The 19,316-nt window shown below is 40.1% G+C and overlaps 1 protein-coding gene and 1 long non-coding RNA gene across 3 annotated transcripts in view; both read left to right on the top strand.

Annotated features, from left to right (window-relative positions):
- The window catches only part of map2k7 (mitogen-activated protein kinase kinase 7), a 61,585-nt gene extending 56,223 nt beyond the window's left edge, over positions 1–5,362 (top strand). For both annotated transcript variants that reach the window (XM_028823839.2, XM_028823838.2), the window contains 3 exons: positions 2,299–2,441; positions 2,596–2,641; positions 4,881–5,362. In XM_028823839.2, the coding sequence (XP_028679672.2) occupies positions 2,299–2,441; positions 2,596–2,641; positions 4,881–5,021 (330 nt within the window). In that variant the 3' untranslated portion in view covers positions 5,022–5,362. The remainder of the gene's footprint in view (positions 1–2,298; positions 2,442–2,595; positions 2,642–4,880) is intronic.
- A 1,918-nt stretch (positions 5,363–7,280) lies between these two features.
- LOC127526170 (uncharacterized) lies at positions 7,281–17,690 on the top strand. The gene is made up of 2 exons (XR_007933794.1): positions 7,281–10,843; positions 10,887–17,690. It is a non-coding gene; the product is annotated as an uncharacterized LOC127526170 (long non-coding RNA).
- The last annotated feature ends 1,626 nt before the right edge of the window (positions 17,691–19,316 follow it).

Raw genomic sequence — 19,316 nt, 5'->3', positions numbered from 1 at the left:
TCATTAACGTTTTGTAGCTAGATGCCCTTCCTGACACTAGCTCTCAGTATTTATCTGTGCTTGGGACTGGCACAAGTTGGGCTGGTTTACCCCCCTTGGTGGCTAGATTTCATATTCATTAAACTGTTATGCAGTATTTAGCTTTTGGGTATTAATGGCTCGTTTTCTTCAGTATCTCACTACAGTTGTGGCCAGAGCTTTTGTGAGAATGACCCTAGTGTTGGTTTTCACAAGGTTTGCTGCTTCAGTGTTTTTAAATCTTTTTGTCAGATGTTTCTATGGTATACTGAAGTAGAATTACAAGCATTTCAGAAGTTTCAAAGGCTTTTTACTGACAATTATATGAAGTTTATGCAGAGAGTCAATATCTGCAGTGTTGGCCCTTCTTTCTTCTCTGCAATTTGCCCTGGCAGGCTGTCAATCAACCTCTGGGCCAAATCCTGACTGATGGCAGCCCATTCTTACAGAATCAATGCTTGGAGTTTGTCAGAATTGGTGGGTTTTTGTTTGTCCACCCGACGCTTGAGGATTGAGCACAAGTTCTCCATGGGATTAAGGTATCTGGGGAGTTTCCTGGCCATGGACCCAAAATTTTGATGTTTTCTTCCCCGAGTCAATCAGTTCTCACTTTTGCCTTATGGCCAGGTGCTCCATCATGTTGGTCACCAAACTGTTCTTGGATGGTTGGGAGAAGTTGCTCTCTCAGGATGTTTTGATCCCATTCTTTATTCATGGCTGTGTTCTCAGGGAAAATTGTGAGTGAGCCCACTGCTTTGGCTGAGAAGTAACCCCACGTGATATGAATGATTTCAGGATGCTTTACTATTGGCATGACACAGGACTGATGGTAGTGCCGCTCACTTGTTCTTTTTTCCGGATGACCCCAAAGAATTGGAAAGGGGGTTCATCAGAGAAAATGACTTTGCCCCAGCAGTCCAACCCCTGTATCTTTTGCAGAATATCAGTCTGTCCCTGATGGCTTCTTTGCTGCCCTTCTTGACCCCCCACCAGGCCATCCTCCAAAAGTCTTTGCCTCACTTACACCAGCTTGCTGCTATTCCTAAGTAAGCTCTGCACTGGTGGTGCCCACAACTGAATCAACTTTAGGAAGTGGTCCTGACGCTTGCTGGACTTTCTTGAGCACCCTGAAGTCTTCTTGAAAACAATTGAACCTCTCTCACTTTCCTTGAAGTTCTTGATGATCTGATAAATGGTTGGTTTAGATCTTACTAGAAGCAATAGCCTTACCTGTGAAGCCCTTTTTGTGCAAAGCAATGATAGTCCTTTTGTGGCAGGGCTAACAAGCAATGGTTTTTTGGGATGAAGTTACCGTATTTACACGTGTACCACATGCACTTTTTCCTGACAATTAGCATTAGAAAATCAGGTGCGCGTCATACACAAGGAAATCTTCTGTAATTTTTACTTGTTCTGCTTGGGCTCTCTCTCTCTCTCTCTCTCTCTTTTTTGAATCAGTTTGGCATCGTCATTCAGCATGGATAGTAGCAAGCGTTTATGCTCCTTCACAGCGGGAGAGAAACTAAAAGTGATTTTGGAAGCAGAGAAGATAGGAAATCATCCATCAAGTCGCAAGTACTTTGTTCCAGAGTCATGTGTTTGAGATTGGCGACGGAAGAAAGAAAAACTTTTGTCATGCAACAAAAACAGAAGGGCATTTCACGGAAAACGTGTCCTAAACGCTTCCTATACAATTACAATGCGTTTCTTACACGGGGCAAAACGGTTTTCGTGATTTTATTTGTGAAAATTAGGGTGCGTGGTACACGAGTCAAAACGGTAATTGCAATTTATCTGATCACTCCCCAGAACATTCTGGAGTCGATGCAAATTGCCATCATAAAAACTGAGGCAACACACTTTGTAAAAATTCATATTTGTGCCATTCTCAAAACTTTTGGCCACGACTGTATAATGTGAGTTTGTTTATAATGGACCCGTCAGAGGGTAATGAATATTTCAATTAGGGCAGAGAGAGAGAGAAAAAAACGATTAAAGAAAACTAACATCAACATGGGACGTGACCATGTCATTTAGTGAAACTGAATGCTTATCCGAGAGTCGTGTATAGCGGTAGTGTTGCTCCTGCTGCTCTTTTGTTTGATAGCCTTTCACTGTGAGTGAGCCTGATGGAGAGGCTTTAACTAATCAGTTAAGTTGGTATAATTTGAAAAGCAGCTGAGATGTGATAGGCGGTGACACGATCACTCTGGAAATAATGTATCCTAACCACATGAGTTGAATGATATGAAATGAAAATTTGTTTATTTCCCCTTGCAGGTGGAACTGGCCACAGGACAATTCCCCTACAAAAACTGCAAAACAGATTTTGAAGTGTTGACCAAAGTTCTCCAAGAAGACCCTCCCCTCCTCCCTACTAGCATGGGCTTCTCACTTGACTTCCAGTCCTTTGTCAAAGACTGGTGAGAGCATCCTGCTCCTTGAACAATTGTGCTGTGGCTTTTACAAGCTAGGTTCACATTTCAAAAGCACAATCTTGACTGTTTCTTATGTTGTCTGGTGTGAATACACGGAGATTTAATTTTTTAATTTTTTTTTATTTTGTCTTCTCTCTAGCCTGACAAAGGATCACAGAAAGAGACCAAAATATCTCAAATTACTTGTGAGTTTTTGTTTTTCTTTGTATTAGTTTATGGGACTATTGTTTTCTTTCTTGTTGAGAGTTCATGCATGTTAGTGATACCAAATGGTTTATATTTGTAGAGCATAAGCAAAAAAAGAAGTTATGATAAGAGTGGGGGCATTCCGCCTAAGAAAAACTCGTCGTTCTCCGTTTATTTCATTTTGACGATGAAGGTCCCCAAGATACAACCTTTTAAACACATTGCAAATTTCTTCCGTCTCTGAAGATTGAAACAGAATTAACATAAAGCATTCACTTTTGTTAGCTCTGAGAAACCTCTTGTGATGGTCCACACCATAAATATCACAATGTACAATTGAGACTGATTGATTGAACAAACCTAAAGGGGTGAGGAGTAGATACTGTACGTGGAAAATGAAACGGGCACTTCATTGGCATATGTATATTCTGTAGTATGAGAGGTGACCGTCTGCTTACTGTTTAACCTTTGCTGCATTGGACCGGAGTGTCACTCGGGCTGTAAAAACAGTGCTAAAAGAGTTAGTCCCGAGTGTCACTCGGGCAGCGGTACAGACGCGTCTGGCATAAGACCCAAGGTTCACTTGGACTGTAAACGTGCCAACAGCGTTCATGCCGAGCGTTACTCGAGCAACGATATAAGCATCGGGCCCTGGTGTTACGCGGGTAACGGTGTAGACGCATCTTCTCCTAGCCTCATAATGCCATCTCAGTGAATATGAAAGTGATTCTGGGAATTTAAAAGTGAAACTTGCATCACTCGCACATGTGCAGTGTGCTGTTCATATTATTATTATTATTATTATTAATCATTATTATTTTTTGTATCATTATTATACTTTCCGAGTTTGTACTTTTTAGTGTTTTGCACGTTTTACAGTAGAAAGATGAGATTTAATAAAAATATCGTTTTTCAAGCCAAAAAATGCAACGCTTTCTACATGTTTTTTTGAGGGAAAAAATGGAACACCAAGGAGGTTAACACTCACCTAATTAATATTAAGTTAAATAACCTGTAAGGTTTAAAAAAATTAATACCAAAAATAAAATCCCATATAGAACTTGCTAGTCTGTGTTTAAGTAACTACATGTTTACAATTTATGTTATCTGTACAATTGTATTCATAGTCCTTATAGCAATACCTTCTAGCTACCCCAGGCCATCCATCTTTTTCAACTCTCCATCTCTCTTTAGCTCGGCTCCTTATTGCTAATGTCCGCCAAGTCAATATGCATCGTTGGGGTGCCGATTGAAGACCTGTTGTTCTTCACTGACAATGTCACAATTGTCTCTCAGCCTTGCAGATTCACTCTATACACCATCCGCAAGATCAGACCGTATATGACAGTTGGACCAGGGCTACAGGAGTACTGGCAAATGTCACCAAGCCGCTACAGTTGTTTCAAAATGCAGTTACACGTCTGGTGTTCAGCCAGCTGAAATGGGCACATGTTATTCCTGTTTTCAGATCACTACACTCGCTCCTTGTAGCAGCACATGTTAAGTTCAGATCTTGATGGGTGGGTTGGCACCTATACAGTATATGGAGGGCCTCTGCTCTCTGCTGATGAAACGGGACGCCTCCTCTTTGTGGCATCAAATCTCAGTCCAGCCTCTCTTCAAGTGTAGCTTCTAGTTAGTGGAATGAGTTGCCCACCTTCTTTAGAACTTTGACTTCTTCAATGTGTTTAAGAAGCATTTGAAGACTCTCTTCTTTGGCGAGTTTCTGTCTGGTTGATAACGGCTTTGATAGTTTCTTGTAACTTAGGAATTGTAACCTCTCTTGTATGTTGTTGTGAGTTCTTCAGTCACTTGTGGTGATCAATTTTGCAGCCTGTCCTATAACACTTTTTTCCTTTAACCGTCCCCCAGACTGATGTTTACTCGATTACGTTGACCTCTTTTGTAAGTCACTTTGGATAAATGTAACCTATTTTTTAGATGTATAAACATGCCAAAAATATACAGTACCTAGACGGCTGGCGGTTTGAGAGGGTGTGCGTGTAGGAGGGGATATAGTTCTATGATTCACGTCCCGCTGACCCCCAAGCCCAGTCCGGCTATCTTTGTGTCTCACCCTCATAAAGGAAGTTAGCGATTTCATTCTTTAGCTGGCCAATATCTAGCATTTCAAGTCCCCTCGTCTTACTTGATTTGATGTGAATGGGTAAATTGATGCAGCTTGCGAAGACAATGCTAAACGAGCTTCTGTATGTTTTTTTTTTTTCTTTCTTGAAGGAGCACAACTTCATCAGGCGCTATGAGGTTCTGGAAGTGGATGTGGCTGGCTGGTTTCAGGACATCATGGAGAAGACAGAATCGCCACGCACCAGTCAGTGTTACAACCAGCACCAGCTGCTGTCATTATTCAGCAGGTAGCCTGGGGGCGCCAAAGAGCACCACCAGCCAGAACCGGGGCTGCTCAACACTCACACAGAGACAGATTGGAGGCAAATCAGTACAACATTTAAAAAACGTTCTCAATAATTCAGTATTTTCTTTTTTTTTTTTTTTTTACACTAGTTTAATTATTCACAATAAGCTCCAAATTGTGTGTTTCCCCAGGTTTATTTCAAAAGAACTGCTTGGATTTTATTATGTTTACTTTTTTTTTTATCAAATGTGTCAAGTTAAGCTTTAAGGGTCTAAAATCTTAATAGGTTTTGGGGAGATTTGGAGCTTTTATTTCTTTGGGGGGGCAGATTTGGACCTTTTTTTTCTTTTGGGGGGGACAGATTTGGACCTTTTTTTTTTTTTTTTTTTTTTTTTTTTTTTTGTTTTTCCTTGATGGATTTTTTGTTTTTTTTTTGGTCAATAGTATTTTCTTTTTTGCTGTAAGTGTTTATTGTAAACCGGGTTATGCACTGTGAATAGGGTGAGCGAGAGGGGAGTACAGGAGAGTTTTTAATATTTGCTTGGGTAATTTTACCAAATTTTAATTTATTTGACAGGTCAGCGCTATCAATCTGCTTCTCTGTTAGGAGATAGGAAAGGGCCGTGTGCCGCGGATGAACGCCAATGGCCTTTCTGTCTGGAGTGTTTAGGAATGTCTCTGGGTGTAAAGAGTATATGGGATGTTTGAAAGGTTGTCCAAATTCAGAGCCATTGGATTTGAGGGATTTTAGGGTTCTCTGGAGGCAGTCTGGAAATGTGAGAAATGGCACATGCAGAGGGGATGCACACACCCTTGTCCTGCAAGTCAGACATGGAGAGGTTAGTTTTTTTTTTTTTTGTCTGAAATGAGTGTACTGTAGTATATAAAGAGTTATTTATTATTTTTATTTTGTTTTTTTTCTCTTTGTGTTGCAACACACCACTATCCCAAAGGATTTGCCAGGGGCCTGAAAGAGCCACATGCATCTATAAAGCCTCAGTGGTGGTGTGCAAGTCCTCAGCACTACACTCATCATGTGCGTAAGTTTTAAAACAGTCAGTAAAGGCAGAGCTTCTTAGTCTGCGTAGAAAAATAGTTGCAGAATATACAGGTAATCTTCCTGCCACTTCTTCACTGGCCAGTGCCCTTCATCCCTGTATTCTGAAACCAATCCCTGTTTCATATCCATCTAGCTTGTATGTTTGCCCTGCTTTGCTTCCTCCACTGACATGTAAAGTTTGGGAGGGAAGAGCCCATTACTGTGGCTATGCATAACGCAGCATAGGTTTAGTGCGATTGCATCCCCCGTCTTTGTGTTGTTTTTTTATTTTGTTTTTCGGTAAAGCTGGGCTTGATCCGCTGTGGCCTTTGCTTTTTTTTTTTTTTTTTTTTGTGTGCAATTTCCCCTGTGGTTTAGACCTCAGGACTTCTTAGTGGTTGAGAGTGTTCAGGGATTGGCCTGGCAGAACGCGGGAGGGTCAACGGGTGACTTCAGGTAGACAGCTATATTCACACACTGGTAACAACTACGTGCTACCTGCGTTGTCCACGCCCGCTCCATATTCAGTTTTACTTCGCCACATACATGAGTACCTGCTAAAGATGTGAGGGCCAGAAAAGCTGCAGAATCTTCCACATTACGCTGTCTGACTAACTGAGGCTTGGGTCTTAATAATAAAAAGTAGTTCAAAGACATTTTGGTACTTGTGTACTAAACGGACGGATGGCATGACAAAGGAAAACAGAAGTGATTTGATGAATTCATAACACGTTAATTGGGATAAAAAAATATAGAAATTTACAGAAACTGGAATATTATAGAAATACGTACAATTGTTTTGACAAATTCATAACATTTATTGGGTTAAAAAAATATATATAGAAATTTTTCCCCCTACCTATTCTAGTGTTGGGCTCCGTGCGAGAGGTTTCACTGCTGTCCATTTAGTACACAAGTACTGACATTTTTTTAATGTATTTTCACAACACAGAAAAAAGTATTGAAAGACACCAATAATGAACTTCTCACAGGTTTTCATATCTTCTGTATTTTGAGGAAAGCAGGGGACAGTTACAGAGTGTTTGCCTAATTTAGACATTAGATTCCTGCTATTACCTTTCTTAGTCGCCATTATTGCAAAAGAAACCTTCAGGGCCATTGAGCTATTTCATCCCCTGTCTGGTGCACATGAAGCTTTTTAAGTGGAACTAAAAATAAATTTTAATATTTTGTTGATTTTTGATTTTGTTTTAATCCTCAGATAATGCATCATACTAGTAAATCATTTTTAGCTTATGTGAGCTTAATGAACTTGACACTTCTGGCTTAACTTTAGTGAACATGTATCTGTGAACACCTAGGTCAGGGGTCCTCAATCACAGTCCTGGAGGGCCACAGTGGCTGCAGGTTTTTATTCCAACTAGTTTCCTAATTAGAAAGCAGTCCATGCTGATAATGAAACTTGGTATTGAACTATTTAGCTTGTTAATGCTTGCATTCATCCAAGAGCAATTTGAATTGCACTATAGAGTTTCCTTCTGTGAGAACATTATCCACGTGTTTTGTGGACCAGAATATGTTTAAACTTAATGGTCCTTCCAATTCCCCTCTCGTTCATTTCTAAACATTTTTTTTATCACAAATACTTCATGGTAAGCACGTTAGCTGGAGAGCTGCTGGTTTATTAGCATTACCCACACTCCACTAGATTGGTTCAGATCCTACCTCTCAGGCCGCACTCGGTTTGTTCAGATTAAAACTTTCACATCCCAACCCACCGCTGTTACTTCAGGTGGGCTCTGTCCTGGGGCCCCTCCTTTTCATTATTTACCTCCTTTCCCTTGGCAATATCTTTCGTAAATATAACATTAGCTTCCACTGTTACGCAGATGACACCCAGCTCTACCTCACGAGCAGACCTACTTTTTCCTTTCCACCCTCCTCACTTATTGATTGCATAGCAGAAATCAAATCCTGGTTTTCTTCAAATTTTCTTAAATAGTGACAAAACTGAGGTTCTCCTCATTGGTACAAAATCAACATTATCCTTGATAATTCCTCTGTCTCCCCTTCCCCACAGGTTAAGAGTCTGGGTGTCATCCTTGACGGTACTCTTATCTTTTCAGTCCCACATCAATAACATCTCCCGGTCTGCATATTTCCACCTATGTAACATTAATCGTATTCGCCTCACTCCCCACACCACTGCTTATTCTCGTTCATAGCCTTGTCACTTCTTGTCTGGATTATTATAATTCCCTTTTCTTTGGTCTTTCTCGCAGATATGTTCATAAGTTTCAGCTGCCTGCATCATTACTAGAGTCCCCTCTATTCACCATATCACTCCCATCTTGCAGCAGCTTCACTGGCTTCCAGTTAAGTTCCGCATTCAATTCAAAATTCTCTTGTTAAGATTTAAGACTTTTCACAACCTTCCCCTCCATATCTGTCCAACCTCTTCCATGTTGCCATTTCCTCCCGCACCCTTAAATCCTCTTCATCCTTCCACTTGACTATCCCCTTCATCTCTTACCACCATGGGGAGCAGAGCATTCAGTTGCTCAGGAACACTTTACCTTCCGAGCTTAGAAACATTGATTCATTTCTCTTTGACTACAATTGCTCTCTCTGATTTTAAATTTTGTATTTTAGTTTTGTTTATAATGTGTGTTTCATCTATTGTTTGGTGTCCTTGAGTGTTTAGAAAGGTGCTTAGGATAAATAAAATATTATTATTATTATTGGTTAACTGCATCTCATTATTAACTAGCTGTCTGATTAAGAAAACAGACAACAATTAAAACTTAAATGCAGCTGCCAGAAACTAAAGTAGACAATTAAGGGTTCTGAATGGTAACGGGCAAGAGAACTAAAATTAAGCCCAGAAAACGTATTGCTTTAGTAGTAAATAAAAGGGTTCTAATTAAGAAATTGGTTAAAGTGAAAACCTGCAGCCACTTCAGACTTTAGGACTGTAATCGAGGACCTCTGATCTACAAAGTAACTCAAATTTGTCTTTGATGAATAAAGGCACTAACAAGGCACAGAGTTAAACACCAACTTTCATTATCAGCAAGGACTGAGCTCTAATTAGGACACTGGCTGGAATGAAAAGGTGTAGCCCAGGGGTCCTCAATCACAGTCCTGGAGGGCCGCAGCGGCTGCAGGTTTTTGTTCTAACCCAGTTGCTTAATTAGAAAGCAATTCTTGCCAATAATGTAATTTCATGGCTTGTTAGTACTTTAACTCTGCCATGTCGGCTCATTCCAGCATCATATTTTTTTCATTCCAGCATCATATTTTCTTGCCCTTTCTAAGGATACCATCCAAATGATTTGAATGCTAAAATGGAGGAGTAATTCTCAGTCCTTCACTTTCCTTCCAAGTATTTAATTAAACCCAATAGTGCGTGATAAATATACACGGGTGTAAATGGTAACACACTAAATGGAGTAATGCTGGTCTCTTTATGATTTGCATGTTATTGCTAACTAGGAGCCATTAAAAAACCAAGAATACAGCTGTTTAAGAATAAAATAAGCAATAAGTATTCAAAATCTTAATGAGCGAGACGACTAAAGTGAAGCAGAAGTGTTACATGAGCAATGAGGGCTTCTTATTAAGCAATTGAGTTGAAGCAAAAACCTGCAGCCATTGCGGCCCTCCGGGACCGTGATTGAGGACCCCTGACCTAGGTAGTCAGACTTTTTTTTTAAACAATGGAGAAATATTAATTTGAAGTAATGTTAATGTTTTTTAACTGTGCAAACCTAGCAAGGTAGCAAGCCTACCTAGTAATCGAAAATAATGGAGTAGACAGTGGAGTACTTCAGCTTTGCCATTTTCTGCGTGCTGGTGATCTGGTGCTTAATCTAGATGTCTGAGCTGTGCTTCGTCAAGATAGACAGGAATATTCCACTTTTGCTGGATGTGGTCCACTTGGAGAGCTGTACTTGATAAGAGGATGTAGTACTTAATTTTTTCCTTCTCCAAGTATAAATGTCAGAAATTAAAGGGGGCCCTGGATTACAACACTTCTGCGTCAAGCATCTACGTTAGATTAGATTAAACCTTTATTGTCACATGCACTACAAGAGCATAGTGATTTGGGTGGGAGGTGATGGGGAGTATCCAGGAAAGTATGTACATGGGGCAAGACAATAAAATGATATATAAGTAAGCAAGTACAATAAATAAGAGTAGCATAAGAATGGCTTACTGTGTATGTATATAATGCAAAATGGAACTGACATATGGATTTCACAGTTTAACAGTAGTAGAAACGTAAAAAAATATACAATACATTTAAACCTAAACCAACAGGTGGGTACAGTACAGGGCAGGTAAGATCAGTTTATCGAGACTTATCTTATGGCCTCAGGGAAGGAACTGACCCTGAAGCAGGTTGGAGCATCTGGAAAGGCTCCGGTGGCATTTATCAGAAGGTAGAAGTGAAAACGTGAGGAGCCGGATGGAAGCTATGGAAGGTCAGCCCCATTGATTTTTAGAAGCTGTCCTTTGGCAGGCGTTTGTGATCCTAGCAAGTCAAGTTACCACACCACAATGCATCCGTTCAGCAATAGTGCAGCAGTAGAAGTTCGCCAGGATATTTTGTTCCCACTCCCAAAGCTCTTTAGCCTCCAAACAGTGACATAAAGCTGCTGAATGTGGAACTGTCTTTAAGGGTTTGAAAGTCTAGAGAAAATGCAGACACATGGAACAGGGCTTTTAATTAGGAAATTGTGAGTTATAACTTGAACTGCCCTGCTATAAAATGTTAGAATCTTAACAGTTACAAGTAACTCGCACTGAAGAGCTCCCATTATTGTTTCAGGCACATAGTCTCTAGCAGGTGTGCTGCTTTGTTCAGTAGGGAAAAAAATAAAGGACCCATCCATGTTCCTTCAAAAGCCAAACGGCACTCTCCATGCAATTTGGAAACGTAGTAAATTGTATTGCAATTGTCATGTTTTGTTGGGATTGGGCAGGATCTTTGTTTATAATGTTTATGCATCACTAGCATCCTATCATGTTTTAAATGAGGTTAGGCTGGTGATGGCAAAAGTCAAATGCAATATTATCAGCAGCATAATTACAAGGGGGAAGGCAAGCTAAAGTTGGAAACTGGAACAAACCTTAACAAAACTCAGTGGAGTCTCCACCCTTCTTCTCAGTGCAGTTGTGCCACCTGCCTAACAGTGCCAGCAGAATAAAAGATTTTTGTCCTGTCCTCGCCACCACTCGTGTACCCAAGTTATTGTCGACCACTACCTGCCGATGGGTACACCAGTCACTTGTGTGAGTTCCTGTGACTTGCTGGAGACCAATGTGAAGCCTGCTATTCGATCCAAGCGGAGGGGACTGCTGTCTCAAGGAGTCCTTTTGCTGTAAGACACACTGTCTAAGAACACCAAGGCTTGTCTGGAGAAACTGAAGTTTGAGGTATTGCCACATCCTCCTCATTGGCCAGATTTGGCATCGTGTGATTTCCACCTTTTTGGACCACTGAAAAGAAAAAAAAAAAAAAAAACATCTGGGTGGTCATGGATTCAAGACCGATGACAACGTGAAGAAGCGGTGCATGAGTGGGTGGCGAGGACAGGACAATACCTTTTATTCTGCTGGCACTTCCAGGCAGGTGGCGCAAGTGCATTGAGAAGAAGGGTGGAGACCACATTGAGAAATGATGCAAGCAGTTTTGTGAAGGTTCATTCCATTTTCTAATTTTAGCTTGACTACCCCTCATATATAAAATAATCTCTTTATAAATTATATGTAATAATAAACAATGTTTTTCTTACATGAAATTGGCTGTGACAAATGAAGCCACTTCCGTTATGTACTACTGACCATAATTTAAAAAACAAGCCGTTCCCAGCTTAAGTTAGACCTTTTCATTTTAAACAACTTACTGTTCAGTTGCTGTCTGCAGCACATCTCACTTGCGTAAGCAAGGCTGGTTTTCTAATAGGCTCCTAAGAAACTGAGCACGCAGAGCACAAGCTTCATTATGTACTCTCTGCTTACAAGGAAGGCAGTTCAAGGAAAAGTGCTCATCGCTTTCTACTGTCCTTTTAATTAAACGCTCAGTTGTTTACCAGGTTGCCTGAGCTCCTTGCAGCTGAGCTTTAGTCATTTATTGTGATGCTGCAGTTTTCTATTGGAGCTGCTCTGTTTTGATAATGGTTGCTTTCTAAAGGACACCGTGAAACTGATTTGGAGAGGTTTGAGATTTTCAGTTGGTAGAATGGGTAACTAAAAGCGGTAAGAAAGCATCCTGGATTTGCTGGCTTCCACCTCCTCGGGCTGGCTGAGACAATAGCTGTTGTTCACAAAAAGTGAAAAAAATTAAAAACAAGACGGCATCCTGAATGGATGTGACGTTACCTGGGAGTTGTACCAATTTATCCCCCCCGCCCCCATATCATTAGTATGCCATCAAATGGCTGGATAGATTGGCAAAAAAGTATGAGCCCAATATTAGAAATGACATATTTAATTATCTTTTACATTTTTTAAAGGAAGTGTTGAGGTTATGAGAATAGAAATGAGAAAACCGCAATGGTAGGCACTTAGGAGGTGAAAATGAAGTCGTGCACATTGAGAGTGGTAAGAAGGCCCACTTCCATGTGTCAAAGCAGCAGGAGAAAGAGAGCAAGTGAAATTGTTTTTATCTATTTATTTGTTTTCTTTTGATGGTTAAAGTGATAGTCCGGGGGACCTTAAGGTGGGTACATAGTGATGGGACAGCAGCTGCTGGGCAGCTGTAACAGTATGTGAAGATGGTTTTAGTATGTAGGGAGAAAGGAAAGGCGGAAGTGTGCGTTTGTGTAGCAAGTGTTGTCGTGACTCAGTTTGAGGGTTTGTTTTCTTTAAACTTTGCTCATTTGTGTGGCACAGCAAGCAGAGGTCATTTTAAGTGGGTCTTCAGTTTATTTGTTGCATATTAACTGTGGATTTCGGTTCGTGATTTCCTGTTTGCCCACCCCTCCTATAAACACGATTCCCGCTATATTTATAATGAGGTTGATGCCTTTTAAATATACAGGGAGATTCACTCTAAAGAGGCCCTGAATACTCTGATGTGACTCCCGGTAGGATGAAGCCATCTGAACCAAACGCATACGCTCTATACCTTGACAAATGTGGAATCGATTGCATTACATGTGATGCTGGAAGTGGTTTCTGTTTTCTGCCAGACACATTTGAATGCGCCGCTCCATGTTCCTGAATGTCTCTGGGGGGAATAGCAGCAATTTCACGTTGGATGCTTTCCTTCACATCTTCTGCAGTGTGAGGCTTGTTCCGATAGACTTTTCCTTTGAGCAGACCCCAAAGGAAGAAGTCTGGTGGTGTCAGATCCGGCCACCGTGGTGGCCAAAGCCGCTTTGTAATTACCCTGTTGCCGAAGAAGGACTCAGTTTCTGCCATGCTCCTTGCCGACGTGTGACACGTCGCTCCATCTTGCTGGAAGTCACCTTCCGTTAACTCACGATCATCCAGTTGATTCGATGAAACGAATTGGTGACCCCAATAGGTTTGCACCATGAAGACGCACTGCTCAGTACTGGACACCACCATCCTGATGAGAAGTCGAGTGACTGAGTGAAGGGGTACGGACGGTAGGCATCCAGAAGTTGCAGATGGAGGTTTAACATCACAACGGCTGTCCGGCACCTACCTCATCGCTCTGACACAGGGGCATCCCGACTTATTGGAAGCTCCATAGACTGACGAGCACATTGCACGTTGTTTCGTTCAGATTGCTTCATCCTAGTGAGAGTTATTACAGAATATTCGGGGTCTCTTTCAAGTGAATCTCCCTGTAGTACAAGGTTTAAAGATTTTATTCAGTCATGTTTGTGCAAGAAAACATAGTTTTCTTTCTCAGCTTCATCCAGTAACAGCAAGAAGTGTTTTTTTTTTTTTTTAAACAATCATACATTAATTAACAACAAATACTTTTAACTACTTCTAGCAGCTTGACTGTTAGTTTTTACCTTAAACAGTTCCACAATACATAAGAAAAAACTCTATACTCCTCTAACTTTTACTGTGTGTGATATTCCGTATTAAAAAGCTGTAAGGCATTTGGAAAAAAATGGAGCGACTGTCCTCCCTGAGGTACTGAAGCAGTGGGATGATTTCCAGTTTCTTCAGTGTTGCTCTCCAACATTCACAGATATCAAATCATCTACTATTATAGCCGCTTGTTTGGTAACGTGCTGGAGCTTTTAAAATCAGGCAGTCAAGCTGAAAGTAGTGACAGACTAGATCACACCTTGGTAAAATGACAACGTGAGGTCCTTGTCCTCTGTAAATAGTGCTGGTTGCATTTAGGTTATGTGTTACTGCATTAATATTCTAGTTAAGATTATTAATGAGCATTTACTCGAATTTAGGTATTATAAATGTTTTTAGCAATATTAAAGTAAATTAATGAACCTTACTTTTATATATAATATTTGAATTACCCCTTTGGAATTAATTTATTCTAATCTAATCACATCCTTAAACCTGTTTAATCCAGTTCATGGCCATAGCGGCTCAGGTCCTATCTCTCCGGGGGCCAAGCCTGAATGGAGCACCAGGGCCCACTCACTTGGGAGCACATATCTCAAAAGACAGTGGGAGTTGAAAATCACACAACATATCCGTCATTGGGTTTATAGCAAAGCACAGAAAGCCAGCACTGGTGCGTTTTTTATTTCTTTTTTTTGTACATACATCAGCACTAATTGAAATGAACTATAAAAGCCATCCAAGGTTCACCTACCTTTGATTTGCTCTAACTAAATATTCACTTGGATTTTAGTTTTCAGTGTAGGTAACGTGTAATGATGAGGACTGGCTTGGTTAATCTTACCGATCATTAAGTAGATTTTGAAAGTTCTACTTGTTTCTACCTTAAGCTTTCCAAGTAACTCTGAGAGTGAGTAGCGTTCAATAAGTCTGCGCTGCAGGGCTTATCTGCTTCAGCATCTGCTTTCCTTCAATTTCAAAGCTATCTAATTTTAGGAGACGACTTAAACATGTTTACTGTAGTCTTAGTAAAATTAAAATAAATAAATTTGGGAATATTTAAGATATGGTCACCCAGCAAAAGTGGATATCCACTCCAAGACATGAGATATCACATCAGATTTTTAAGACATGTATACATAAAGGGGACGCATTAGAACTATTTTACTCCTCAACAATTTACAGTAAAAAAAGTTAGGAACTAGGATTATGACTTTTTTGTAGTTAATTATTTTTAAAATTCTGCTTTTAAACTTTCCAAACAACCCCAGGAGTGTGAGTGTTGTTCAATAGGTCTGGGCTGTAGAGCTCATCAGATTCCTGTGAAGCTATCTGCTTTCCTTATGAAGAATTTCCTAAATCCCAGCTCATGTACAGACTTTGTTTTTCCTCAAAAAGCAGAATGATGTGTGCACACGTAAAGTTACCCGAGTTGTAAGATGTACACAAGCAACAAGTAGTCTCCTCACGCCCAGTAGAAGCCAGAGTCCCTCTGCTGGTGGGAGCAGATTCCAGTTCTTTCTTGCCTAACATCTTTGGTTTCTTTTTCACATCCATCAAAATCTGCATCTCATGGTTCCTGTTAGCATCAGTTTCCAGGGACCAGAGGCCCTCAATCACTGGGTCGTTTTATGTAGCAAATCTTATTTCCTTCCTGCTGTGTGTTGCTTCCAATCATCGCTTCCATTCTCCTGGTTATTTCAATGTACACTTGTGAAGAGGTAGACTTCTAACTTTTTACGGTAAATTCAGCCAAACAGTAGGTTCTAAAAGTTAACGGATTTTCTGTTGACATTTCTCCCGAAAAAGCATCTGTTGTCGATAACGTTCCTGCTGCGTAATACACTCTGAGGTGTCTTATTAGGCCTACGTCCATACTGCTGCGTTTTTTTGTTTTAAAAATGCAGACTTTGGTCTCTGTTTTTACCCTTTTGTCCACGCTATTCCAGTGTTTTTAACCTCCAAAAATGTAAACCTTTGCAAACGCTCTCCACAGCCATATGCTTCTGAAAATGCTGACTCGATAATGTAGTGTGGATGGGTGGAAATGAAACGTTTTGAAAATGCAGAATCCAATCACGCTGTTATTGTTTCATCCGTTACTATGCGTGTCCCTTCTCTGATTGGATCTCGTTCATTACATTTTCTCAGCCGCTTTGCTTGCCTTATTCTCACGCATTACTCTATTCCACCTCATCGTCAGCCCACAGAAAATAATCTTAGTTTTTTGGTAGTCGCCATTGCTGTTTTCACGTGTAAATACAAGCTGCAATAGAGTGTCTAGTGTGGAAGACACTTCCTCGTTCAGTCTCTGCTGAAGCCCACGTGCCCAGTGTAGACGATTGGCATTGTCAGTCAGTTTTGTTTGAGTCGAGACATTTTCGATGTGAAAACACTAGTGTGGACGGAGGTCGTTTGTGTTTAAAATTGCCATTTTTACGTGAAAATGTAGTAGTGTGGACGTAGCCTTAGTCATATTGTTGTTGGTATGGATAGTAAAATGGCTTACCAGTCCAAGTCCTTCAGTTTCTACTTCCACGCATTGTTTGCCTTCACTCGCATCCTGCCACTTTCTGTGTCGATTAGAGGGCTTCAAAGGGGGTGCAGATTTTCGGTTTACTCGACGTTATGCCAAAGCTTTTCCACATTAAGAAGGTAAGACCCATCTCTTACTTGCTGATCGTGTCTATAAAGGTAGTACAGTTAGCCCAAAAACTGTCTGTCTTGATCCAGAGCGCCTCCATCCATTCTGTCGTGTTTTCATTTTATGCGTGTCACACTTCATGAGTAGCATTTTCTAGTTACCAGTGTGTGAATTACTCTTCAATCTATTGCTCGGTTGGAATTTTAAAAGAGAAAAAAAAGTGCAGTTTTATTGCATTTTTAAAATCATATTTTTTTACATTTTTTTCTTTAGATTGAAAAGTAGGCAATTTTGTTTTTTTTGTTTTTTTTCTTTTTGTATTTTTTTTTTTTGTTATGATTATTATTGTTGTACTTTTAAATCAGGATCCTCAGAACTGTTTTATTGAATTTGTGCAAAATCACCACATGAAAACAAGTTTTAATCTGACAAGCCAAAGGTATTAAAGACAAAATTAGCCAGAGAGAGATTAGAATGGATTGTAGCTTGGAGTTGGGTAGTCTTACGCTGTATTTATCAATCGCATGTTATTTTTGTACATGTAACTGCTATTGATTTTACACAAAGGGCTGTTAGAAACACACCTTTGTTCTTATTTATTTTTACACAAATATATTTGAGAAATGTAAAATTGTTTGGGAATTAATGACACACCTTTGCCGCTATTTCTGTCTTCCAGATTTATTCATTGGAATCAATGCAACAGGTGTAAATCCGATTCAAAAGTACAAAAAACAAAATGGCGTTTTAGTTGAATTTAATGGAGGACGGTGGGAGAAATACTCTGACTAACTGCTCTGACTGGTCAGTGCACTGCGGTTTAAGTCAATGACTGGACAGGGCCGTGTCGGACTTGGCAAAGGTGTGTCTCGTTTATCGTATGTAATATGGGTCAGGGGCGGGGCTTGTGTTTGGGCTCATTTGTATTTAATTTTGTTTTTCAAAACCAAGAGGTCTGTTATATCCCAATCACTCATCTGAAAATAAATTCAGAATTACTGCAGGGTATCCAAGTCCCGTGTGCTTTCTTTGTTAACAGAAATCAGTTTCAATATTTTATTGTAGAATGTGTGGCTGTATAAATATGGGTTTTGTGTGTAAGAAACACTTCCACGTTCCCTCTCACAAACGTGTAATCCAGTTCAGGATTGGGGGTGAGACTCAATCAAGACGGAGAATGACTTTGGACGTGGTGCCAGGTTGTCACAGGGCGCAAACAGACACTGACACACACACTTGGGGTGAGACCATTTTAGAGTCACCAGCAATGCAGTGGTTAGGACACCCCAGCCAAAATGCATATTCTCTTGACATTTAAAGTACAAAATAGTAAATATAAACTAAACCAATGGCGTTTTTCTAAAGATGTTAATGTACAGTTAGGATTTATTCGATGAATTAAAAACATTTGGATATGAGCGTCAGTAGACTCTGTGCCCTCTGAACCGAGTTAGCCAAACTATTTTATAACATGTCTCTGATGCTGATCTTTCTGATCATAAAATAGGTCATTACAATAGCAATTGATGAGAATAATTCTTAATTAATTGCAGAATTATGGTATTTGAGGGCCTCTTTCTCTTGGACAATTTGGCTCAAAAACTAATTGGCACATCGTCATCTCATAACAGGCTGAAGTTTCGAGTTTTTCGGTCCAACAGTTTTATCTGTAGACCGTCCTCAAGAAACTGTGACACACACACACACACACACACCATTGATATATCAATAATTTAGGTATCTGGACCCTAATACGTCAAGATCGTTAAAAAATGAAGATCTAAATTTTTGACGAATCTAAAGCAGCTTTTGCTCCTCCCCTACAGACAGTAGGTTATGGTGGGGGAGGGTGTAAAGCAAAAAAAAGATATAAAAGAGTAAATATGGCACTTGCAAAAGTTTGTGCACCCCCTTCATTTGTAAGGTCTCAGAACTCTTTAGACTGTTAGTCCAGTCCGGTTGAGTTCACTAGGTGTTAGTTTGGTCAGGAATTGTCAGCTGATAATTTGAATCCCTAATAAATACTTTCACTGTGTGTGTGTATGTGTATGTCAGGCGCTATTGATAAATACAGTTGAGTGTCATTGGCATAGCTGTGGTAGCTCACGTTATGCCACAAGATAATCTGACCTAATGGAAGCATGTAAATCGAAAAGAGCATTGGACCCAGGATAGAGCCTTGTGGACCACCATATCATGGGTCTTTGAAGTATAATCACCACAACTAACAAAGAATTTTCTACCTGCCAGGTAGGATTCAAACCAAGTTAAGACCCTGCCAGAGAGGCGTTTAAGGCGATTTCTAAGAATATTGTGATCATTTACATGGCCTCCACACTCCTCTGATTTGACCCTCTATGATTTCTGGTTATGGGGTATGGCGTGTATAGCAGGAAAGTTCATAACATCAATGACCTGAAGGACAGAATACGGACTGTGGTGTCATCTGTTCCTTGCGAAATGTGTGTCCGGGCTTTAAATGGTTCTGTTTCTCATTGGTTTTTGTGTGTTGAACATGATTGCGAACAGGCTGAGACATTCCTGTAAATCATCTTGCACATATGAAGTATGTTTTGTGAGTAAATTGTTTCTGCCATTCAAATGCTAACATAATTTTGACTCACCCTGTATTAA

The sequence above is a fragment of the Erpetoichthys calabaricus genome, chromosome 17, assembly GCF_900747795.2.
Source record: "Erpetoichthys calabaricus chromosome 17, fErpCal1.3, whole genome shotgun sequence".
NCBI classification, from domain to species: Eukaryota; Metazoa; Chordata; class Cladistia; order Polypteriformes; family Polypteridae; genus Erpetoichthys; species Erpetoichthys calabaricus.
The sequence above is the reverse complement of the archived record's forward strand: the minus strand, read 5'-3'. Positions and strand labels throughout refer to the sequence as shown.